A 10,665-nucleotide genomic window follows, 5' to 3' on the forward strand; every position below is an offset into this window, starting at 1 on the left:
TCTAACTGGGATCTCTGGGGAGTTGGAGGAGAACCTGGTCCAAGGACATGAACCCATGGTGCTATTTTCCTGCTACAAAGTGTCCCTTTTCCCACCGCTCAATGGTCTGTCATTGCTGTGCCAATGGACAGACACATGCATGCCAACTTGGACCTGGTGGTCACAGAGCTCATTTTCCAGATTAACTTCACTAATGACTGCCTAATGGTGAGATATTGGAGTTGGAACTTGGAATAGAGATAACTCAGAGATACCAATGACACAAGAAGTGGGGAAGAGGAAAGCAGGAATTCGCAGGCTTGCAGCTCCCTTATTTATAACGCCATTGATTTGGTTAGTGTGCCAACGCTCCTCCCACTCTGGGCAACCGCACAGATGCCAGCTCCAACCAACCCCTGGCCCCCTCCCTCACCGAACCCCGCCCTTATCCCGTCCCTGGTGGGGTCGCACACCTGGGCCCCATCGTTGTTGCTGTGCAGGAGGACTGGAGCTCGCTCGCCCCCCAGGCACCCCTCAGCGTCTCACTCTGAAAACACCAGCGCTCAAGCAACCTAGTCATCCCCCCTACCCGTGCTCACGTCTAATCTCCGATCTCATCTCACGAGCACCTGTAAATAACAAACAATCAATAGGGTCTCCATAGCCGATATTTATCTGTCTGTCCGTCTTCATTGATCATTCTGCCCGTAGAGTCTGCGCGCAATGCTATTTGTTTTGATTATCCCCCCCCCCGATAGATCACTATAATGCCATTCAATTAGGTAAATAAATAGATAAACAATATCGCCTTCTGTTCCCAGGTCTGCAAATGCACCCCAACCCCCTCTCCTTGAGCACCGTTGTTTTATGCATGCTATCGTTTAACTTAACCCTTAGGTTAAATGTACAAAAATAAAAAATAAAGGCAAATACAGCAATAATATCCGTTGTCTACAACAAACATTTTAGTTCGCCCACTTTTCTGTTTCCTCTCTTTCACTCGTATTGCCTCCGTCTCAGTTTCTCTCTTTTTCTGGCTGTGTGAGCCCGAGCGCAGTGACAGATGGCGGGGCCCTCTTCCCTCGGGAAGACAATCTCTCCGAATGCGGGCGCATGTCAATCACCGGCTCTCATGTGATGGTTCTTGCCAGTGACGTGCCAACCATATGGCCTGGCATCATAGCTGGTATGTAACCCTGCCTGGTAGCGATGCCACACTGTCTCAGAGCGCGCGCGCGGATAGCACACTGAAAGCACCCTGCCGCACCTATAGGAGCGTTTGCTCGCGGTCCCAGAAGATGGTCTGAACTCACGCGCTTTCCACCCCTTCAAGAGCTCCCGCGGAGGTAAGTTGGAGTGTAAACAAATCGACGAGTGACCTTCCCAATATGGAACGTAATTAATTTAATAAATAGAGATTAATAATGCAAGGTTAATTCGGGACCGTTTTTTTGGTGGATGTTTGTGCCTCCTGTAAACGTCTGTTTTGAATTCACTCAGCTATATGCCGCTTTTGAACATTTGGTTATGGTGTAGCTATGGTTCTTCGTTTGGCACGATGTTATGCTCCATTTGTCCTTCAACTTTTAACAGCGCGGACCTCCATTCTGTGTGTTAATTGTAGGCTAGGAGTGCAATATAATATTCCATGCTTATTTTGTCCAGAAAACAGCTATACACAAAGACAAGCTCTAGTTTACCGTCTATCTCGGTGATCAATCGAAAAAATAGCAACAATCTTCCGACAGAATTTAATGCATTAATTTGATTAGTGAAAAATACAAAATAAAGCCTGTTTCCATGGACCTATGGAAACAGAGAGATGAAGAGAAAGAGAGATACATAGGGAGAGAGAGGGGAGGCAGAATTATTCTTCACCGTCAGCTAATTATTTCTGCGTGTCATGGCTTAGATAGAAGATTTATCGATGATTTTATCTGGGTGTTCATCTTGGAGAAAATGAAAGGGTGGGTGGGGCGTTATTGAAAGCGAATGTACAGTAGGCTAATACGGACATTATTTATTTGTGTAGTTTTATCATCCACAATTATTAATTCAACAGCACAACCTTTTACATTCCAAATACATCGATAGCTCCCCTAAATCACGCAAGCACAGGCCATGCAAGAGGAGATTATTGTTGCAATTTAAAGAAAATACTAATCTGTTTTCTGAAATGCATTTTTTATATATATTTAACGACTGCTAAAAGGATACATGCAATTTCCATCTGTAAATGCAAACCTTTCCAACTAAAAGTGGTTTGGAATCGCTCAGTCGTGCATACTGAATTATGTGTGAAATATATTTCTTGTAAGGTAGTCTTACATGGTCTGTTAATTAAAGTTTTTTTTTTTTTTTAATTGAGCAAATCTCCTGAGCCTGAAATTTCCAAACGAGATTTTGCCTCTGGCACACCCTCGAGGTAATTAGCAGCGTATTCCTCCTGGTTGACTTTGGGTCCACACATCACGTAGCCCAACCACAAGTTCTCCAGCCTACCAGAGATACCAGAGATTTACAGTGATTCAGAGTGACAACATGTTACTGGTTTGAGATGGTTTAAACTGTCCATCTATCATATCTTTGCACTGGCTATTTACATTCAAATACCATCTCGTTTCTCCTTTTCGGATAATTGATGCTATTTTCAAAAAGGCCCGGCTCAATCAACTTCGTATTTTTGGATTATAATATTTGGATGATATTCTAATTGGCGTTTGGGTAAGATATTTACACATTAAATCGTTATTGAGTGTCATAATAACAATGTACATTATTATTATTATTATCATTGTTATAATTATTTATTGGCAATCAAAATGGATCTTTGTGGATAATATAACCCATGGTATCCTATAGCGTCCTCTGGTAGGCTTTACGGCTGAGCGTGGTAAAACAACAGCGGCTCTGCAGGTGTGGTAGAAGTCATCTCAATGTCACATTTTACAAAAATATGATAGCCTATTAATTAAAATAACTTCCGATATCCACACACAATATTTTGTTATCTTCTGACACGATGATCAACACCAAGGTAGAGACACTGTAAATATCCTCTTGCCATGCTTTTTGTGGAGGTGGGTAGTGCGGTGGAATGGTGCTGGAATGTAGCCAGGAGTATGTGGGCGTCGGGGGGGGAGTGAAAGTAGGGGCACGTTGCTTCACAGCGCGCCCCACGGGTCTGTAATGTGGCCTCTGCTGTTGAGACCCGCTGCGCGAGGGCAGGAGGAGGCACATGGACGACAGCAGGGAATTAAATAGGGGACCGGTTGGGCAATAGACCCGGGTGTTCAATGAAATGCTTCCGATGGCATGCTGTTTTAGTTCCTCCCAACACGTATCATTTCAGTCTTATTAGGTTATTCATGTCCTCCGCCTTTATCATGAAGAGATATTCATCAACATTTGAGTATTATCCCATTGTTGTTGAATGCATTTCATTACAGTCTTCTTTTTGCCTTTAGCCCTTTTCTGATTTGAAATGTCCTCACTCCTCACACAACGTCCTTTATTTCTTTCAGTGCCGCAATGTTGACTAGGCTGTTCAGTGACCCGTCGCTGCTTCCCGACATGCATAAGTATTCGGCCTGGGCAGAGGACAGCGAGAGCGAGGACTCGAAGACCAAGGATGATCAGGACCACTGCCGCGTGGGCGATGACGACATGGATGTCCCGGACCTGAGAAGCAGCCGGGCACATTCTGAGATCGGCGGTGAAGACGAGGACGACGACGAGGCGGATGAGGACGAAGGAGAGGACGGTGCAGAGGGGGACGGGCCCAAAAAACGGGGCCCTAAGAAGCGTAAAATGACACCTGCGCGTATCGAGCGCTCCAAGTTGCGTCGTCAGAAGGCAAACTCACGAGAGAGGACGCGCATGCACGATCTGAACTCTGCGCTCGACAATCTGCGTAAAGTCGTGCCCTGTTACTCCAAAACGCAAAAGCTCTCCAAAATCGAGACTCTCCGTTTGGCCAAGAACTATATCTGGGCCCTCTCTGAGATCCTGCGCTCCGGGAAGAAGCCTGATCTTGTGTCCTACGTGCAGACGCTGTGTAAAGGACTGTCCCAACCCACGACCAACCTGGTTGCGGGTTGTCTGCAGCTCAACTCCCGAAACTTCCTGACGGAGCAGTGTCCGGAGGGGGGACGCTATCCCGGCTCCAACTCCTTCTCCATGCATCCTTACCCCTACCAGTGCTCCCGCCTCTCCAGCCCTCAGTACCAGTCTGGTTCCAACTCGCATCCCTTACGGACACAAGGGTACTGCTCAGCCTACGATTCACTGTACGGTGGCAGTGGATCTCCAGAATACAACAGCCCAGAGTACGAGGGGCCCATATCCCCTCCCGTGTGCATCAATGGCAACTTTTCTCTGAAGCACCAGGGCACTACGTCCCCCGAGGTAGCCGAGAAAGGCTACCATTACTCTATGCATTACTCCGGCCTGGCCGGCTCTCGCCCCACTGCTGGCCACATATACGGTTCTTCGGGTGTGAGGAGCAGCATCCACTCTGAAAACGTATCGCCTTACCACGACATGCACCTGCACCACGAAAGGGCCCCCGTCCCCGTGTACGATGAACTCAATGCGTTTTTCCACAACTGAAACGGCAGTAATATTGCCATGCGTGGGAGTCTTCTTGCAATCAACAATCAATTAGTTGCCCACCTTTGGCAAGGAGCGTGCACGGTCACCCCCCCCCCAGCCCCTACCCTAAAACGTAGTCTCAAAGGACTATGACACCAGACACTGATCACTGCGAAAAAAGCGTTTTATTTATTGTTTTTCTATGTCATTTTATATAATTGTATTTATTTTGTTTCTATTCTGTGACGATGGGATGCTGTGAAAATGTTGCATTTGAAATGGAATGTGTACAGATTTGACGGTGATTGACGTATGGATTATTATTGAAATAGCTAGATGAGTTAAAATGAAACCGCATAGTCACGTTTATAACATTGTAACAACCGATGATGCTGTAACTAATTTGGAAATAATAGCCTAATATGAAAATAGAGGATTAAATTAAGAAGCAAGCAGTGCACTTAAAAGCAAGCATGTCGCAGAGATATGAAGATATATATTTTTAAATGTCGACAATTGGCAACAGCTATGTCAGAAAATTAAACATATTTCACATCTATGCAAGAAATAGCCTACGCCAAACGAGTATACAAGGACCAACTATAGGCTATATCTAAAATAGTGTACATTAAATCATTCATTTAATACTTCTCAACAATATACTTTCATTGCTTCTCGGCCCCTATTCTGACTTGCCAATACACACACGGGGGGAATTGCTTGATGTCTATTTGTTTTATTGAGGGACATGAATTCAAGTCACCATTATGACACAGAGAATACAATTTTCGATCCCTAGAATACCACCAATTGATAAGGAAAAGAAAAGGAAAAGCAAACAATATTTGGCAGAGTAGGCCTACAAGGCTAAACCCAACATTTTAAATGAATGATTCTGAGGAAGCAGATATGGGCTCATGCTACCAGTTCCGGCTGGTCAAGTCTTTCTAATGTAAACGATTTGATAGTGTTTACGTTCATTAGATTAGGCTACCTTTAATGGATTTGCAAGTTTGCACTAGATTTTAGATGTCATTAAATGCAATCGAAAATGGTTTCATGTTAGCCAATAGCCTTTGCCTTTATACATCTACTGGCCTTTATACATCTACAATCCTGTCAGTGACTGAACCGAGAATGGGATGGGCCGACAATAAAACATGCTAAACACAATATTTCATGTCTTGCCACAGGAACAAATATGGCTTGTTGAATAGGCCTATTTCTAAAAGTGTAAGGGCCAGGATTTAGCACTCAATTTCTAAATAGTCGAAGTTATATATCAGAAGGTCGATATATTGCACTGAAATAACATGATTATTATTATTGTTATTATTATTTACAAACAGTATTATTTAATGCATCATTTTGCCTATAACAACTAATCAATGCAAATATTTCCCCTAAGGGTCCCCAGAGTCGTCAACATGTGTTGCATTTTTCATTGAAAGTGAAAGTTAAAACTTTGTATTTAAACAATGTGTGTGTGGTAAAATAAAATGATAATACATGAAATTGCGTTACATCATTTCATTTTAAACCTATATCCAAGTTATATGTAAACGTTGTCTTTTCTCGTTGAATTTGAGAACCATTACACAGTGAAAACAAGTATATTCTGGCTAGCTGGTTAAGTTATCCGCGTAATAATCAACTACGTAAAAGGACTGTATTATATTCTTCCAATGATTATTCTTATCATTGGAAATGCTTTATGAAAAGATGACGCAGTGTGGCCTGGAAAGGGATGGGTTTACCGTTAAACATCCCCATATCGCTCTGCTTTCTGTAAGTTGGTTTACCGATTACAAGAAGTAGCATCACTTGACATGTGACTCTAACAGGTTCGGCGGGGTATATCCAATGGTTTAATATGGCAGACATATAAGCTATGTCAATATGTTGCTGGAAATCCCATTCTTCAATTAAGCCCACAAAAAAAAGAGTTGCAGAATGAGTTCGAAACCATTTTCGAAAGACTTCCACTGTGGGAGATGCTAGCATTCCTAATGATTAGGCATGGAGGCAAAAACGGGCATTATAGGATCTAATCAACAGGCCAACACCATCTTTCCAGAACACAACGAACATATTACAAAGACAAACGTGTCAACAAAGAAGCCCTGCAATGGACTCTAATGAGTTGAACAGCAGGATCTGGACAGATTGGGAAACGGCCTCCGGATTTGCAGGCGAGCCAAAATCCCTAACAGTTACCAAAGGGCCTGTCTGAAGCTTTCGGGGATTTCTAGGATGTTCAAATAATATGGGACCCGTTATAAGCCTAACAAATTCATTTGAAGGGAGGGACTGCTATGACAACTAACTTCTAGATCAGGGGTGTGCAACTTTGATGTGGGTGGGGTCACAAAACATCATGAGGGGCCGCAGTGGCTCGCGGGTCTGCATACCCACATCAATACCCAGATGCAGTCAGAGCCCGTCCATGTCTTTTGGGGGCCCTCCCACCTTGCGAGCAATACATTTTAGCAGCCCCCCTCTTTACAGCGAAGAGAAAAACTTGACGTTTTAGAGTTCATTTCCTGCAATTTTACACATTTTGCCAGGGGTGTAGAGAAAATGTTGCCATTTTAAAGCAAGTTTGCTGCAATTCTACATATCTTTCCATGGGGTGAAGACAAATGTTTGCAGTTCTGCAGTCTGATGATCAATGTGTCCATCCGGGCTCTAGATCATGCGTGTGTGCATACAAGCAGCCGTGCTCCTGCTCCCTTTGAGTGCATGCCAGAATATTCTTGGCATGAAAGGTAAACTTGACTCAAACGGACACAAGGGTTACAATGCACGGGATAGAGACAAATGGGCGGTGCATACGTATATGAGATGATTTTTGAAACGCGGAAGAAATACAGAGACTATAAATTATCGGAAATTGTGGCCCAAAAAAGCACGAAACATACGGGGTCCCAAACTAGCAAATGATATTCTTTGTAATCAAAACACGGCATTGGAAAGAGGCTGAAATATTTCGGGCAGCCGAGGACCTTAATACAGCCCATGTACTCCATATTGGGATGTTAACCTTGACCTCAGGCTCATTGGCTCAATGGGCATTGACAGTGACGGTGAGAACATTTTGGGAACCAGCAAAAGAAAGTCATGTATTTGCCACAGCGCATTTCTTCAACCCCACCTTGATTTCTCCACAGGTAGCCTACCCTGACGGACAAAGCAGGACATCATAACTCATCATAACATCCATAACTTTCACACACACCGAAAGAGAAAGAGAGAGCGAGATAGAGAGGGACTTTTGTGAGTGAAATGTTTACTGTTCATTTGATATTGTTTATTTCACGTTTGGTTATTATCTATTTCACTTGCTTTGACAATGTTAACATATGTTTGCCATGACAATAAAGCCCGTTGAATTGAGAGAGAACTCTGCAAAAATATCCTCCACGTACAACGTAAAACACCAAATAATGCATGCAGAGCAGAATTAGGCCGATACCCGCTAATTATCAAAATCCAGAAAAGAACCGTTAAATTCTACAACCACCTAAAAGGAAGCGATTCCAAAACCTTCCATAACAAAGCCATCACCTGCAGAGAGATGAACCTGGAGAAGAGTCCACTAAGCAAGCTGGTCCTGTGGCTCTGTTCACAAACACAAACGGACCCCACAGAGCCCCAGGACAGCAACACCATTAGACCCAACCAAATCATGAGAAAACAAAAATATAATTATTTGACACATTGGAAAGAATTAACAAAATAACTGAGCAAACTAGACTGACCCAAACGTAAGGAAAGCTTTGACTATGTAAAGACTATTGCAAAGGGCTGCTGTAGGCATCCCTGGCTGTCAAGAGAAGACAGGCTATGTGCACACTCACCACAAAATAAGGTGGAAACTGAGCTGCACTTCCTAACCTCCTGCCAAATGTATGACCATATTAGAGACACATATATCGCTCAGATTACACAGACCCACAAAGAATTAGAAAACATACTCGATGTTGATAAACTCCCACATCTACACGGTGAAATACCACAGTGTGCCATCACAGCAGCAATATTTGACCTGTTGTCACAAGAACAGGGCAACCAGTGAAGAACAAACACCATTGTAAATACAACCCATTTTTATGTTTATATATTTCCCCTTTTGTAATGTAACTATTTGCAGATAATATGACATTTGAAATGTATTTATTCTTTTTGAACTTTTGTGAGTGTAATGTTTACTGTTAAATTGTATTGTTTATTTCACTCTTGTTTATTATTTAGTTCACTTGCTTTGGCAATGTTAACATATGTTTCCCATGCCAATAAATCCCTTAAATTGAATTGAAGGAGAGAGAGATCTTCATTGCGCTTGACTTGTATCATTTATTTTGCCATGCGTAGCAAATTCTCTTGGTCATAGTTACAGCTTTTTACTTTAATCAAAAGTGTATTGTGTGATTGTATTCCCTTGATGCAAAACTTTTTTCGTCGATTTTTGTTTGTCAGAAAATACAGTAGGCTTATTGTTTCAACTGTAAATATTTGTTTTTAATGAATCTCGACACTAACCTTATTTGATTTTACACTTAAAAAAAATGTATATGGTGCATTCTTATGAGCTAAATTTTGGGATTTTGAGTCAAATGCACTGAAGCAAACATGCTTTTCAAAATTGACTATCAACTAGTTGAATGACCTCCCGCAGTGTCTAATGCTTTTGGTATTGATGACTGCACTCAAATATTTATACATTTTAGTTTATAGCAGCAAAACATTCATATTCCTAAATACATCTCTTTTTAAATTCACACGTCTCCATCACTAGATAATAGCCTACTTTCTCTCAAAATGTCATGGAGCATATAAGACATCGACTAAATTCACGGAGGGGATTACTTCCGGACTATCAACTATAATTAAAAACACATTGACATGTGCTGTAAAGTAAATATCGGAATGAGAAAATAAAATGTAATTTAAGAGACAACTGGCCTAGCCCCAATACGATCATGTCAGGCAGCTCGGGCAGTCTAATATTGTCGTCGCAACTCTTGAACTCTTCATGAAGCTTATTCAATGCCATGATAACGTGAAGAAGAAGAAGAAAAAAAATACATTCATTTGTATTATTCTTGAACACACACGTGTGATTTTGAGGCAAGCCTTCTAGACGCACAATGCAAGGGGCAGCAGTTGCCCTCGTGCGTCCCTTGTGCATGAGACGATGCCACCCGGCTTGGTTTGGAGCGCTGCCCCGGGACCCATATGTTCAAAATGTCCAGGGTGCGATTAGCTGAGGACACTCCGGCTCACCGAAGAAAGGGAGCTGGGCTTGGGCCGTGGAGTGATGATGACCGGCAGCAATGTAGGCCAGCACAGCCAACAGTATAAATTGAGAACACCCTTGGTAAAAATATAATAAATAAAACAACATATATATGGACAAAATGTATTTTGTAGTCACAGTTTTATTGTTGTCCATTTGCATTAGAGGCTAGACTAAAACTTGGTGTGACATTTGGACAGCAATCTAAATTGAACGTTTACCACATTTTACATCAATTGTCTAAATACAAATATAAAAACGAACGTAACTATATATTGGATATCAGCCTATAAAAATAGACTGAACTTTACTTAATCCCAAAAGCAGGAGATTTTCAGGTGCATGAAATGGGAATTAGTCTGTTGTAGCCTAGGCTCAATCTAGTGCATTTATCTCAGTAATACTTGAGTTTGCTTATACAGTATATGTGACTAAAATCATCTAGGCTATTTTTGAGGCTAGTATATTCCTTTCTCTCGTTTCAAACCGAACACTGAGCACAATTCACTCGCGCGTTTCCTTCTGCGATGACAGTGCGCGAGAGGACGTGAAATAAACCAAAGTCTAGGCTACGTGGTCATTGATGCATTCCCTTACACGTGACTGATGTGACTAAATTGTGCCTTCACTCACTTTGGGATAATACAATTACCGGAACGATTTAGGCTATCTTGACAAACTGAATATAAAAGTTGTGTGCAGAAAGTTGAGTACTGCATGATGTATTGCATAAAACAAGGTTAAATAGCATATGATAATGCTATAGGCGTAGTCTATTCTTTAAAATGCGTTTT

General features: G+C 42.2%; 1 protein-coding gene across 2 annotated transcripts; it reads left to right on the forward strand.

Annotated features, from left to right (window-relative positions):
- The first annotated feature begins 1,119 nt into the window (after positions 1 to 1,119).
- LOC106601003 (neurogenic differentiation factor 2) lies at positions 1,120 to 6,087 on the forward strand. Of its 2 annotated transcripts, none has more exons than XM_014192841.2 (2): positions 1,120 to 1,325; positions 3,504 to 6,087. In XM_014192841.2, exon 2 carries the CDS (start codon positions 3,511 to 3,513, stop codon positions 4,588 to 4,590), a length of 1,080 nt encoding a protein of 359 aa, XP_014048316.1. In that variant the 5' UTR covers positions 1,120 to 1,325; positions 3,504 to 3,510; the 3' UTR covers positions 4,591 to 6,087. The 2 variants fall into 2 exon arrangements, with proteins under 2 accessions (XP_014048316.1, XP_014048317.1); XM_014192842.2 differs by lacking the exon at positions 1,120 to 1,325 and adding an exon at positions 2,333 to 2,703.
- Positions 6,088 to 10,665: the final 4,578 nt, after the last annotated feature.

Source organism: Salmo salar, chromosome ssa03, assembly GCF_905237065.1.
Source record: "Salmo salar chromosome ssa03, Ssal_v3.1, whole genome shotgun sequence".
NCBI lineage: Eukaryota > Metazoa > Chordata > Actinopteri > Salmoniformes > Salmonidae > Salmo > Salmo salar.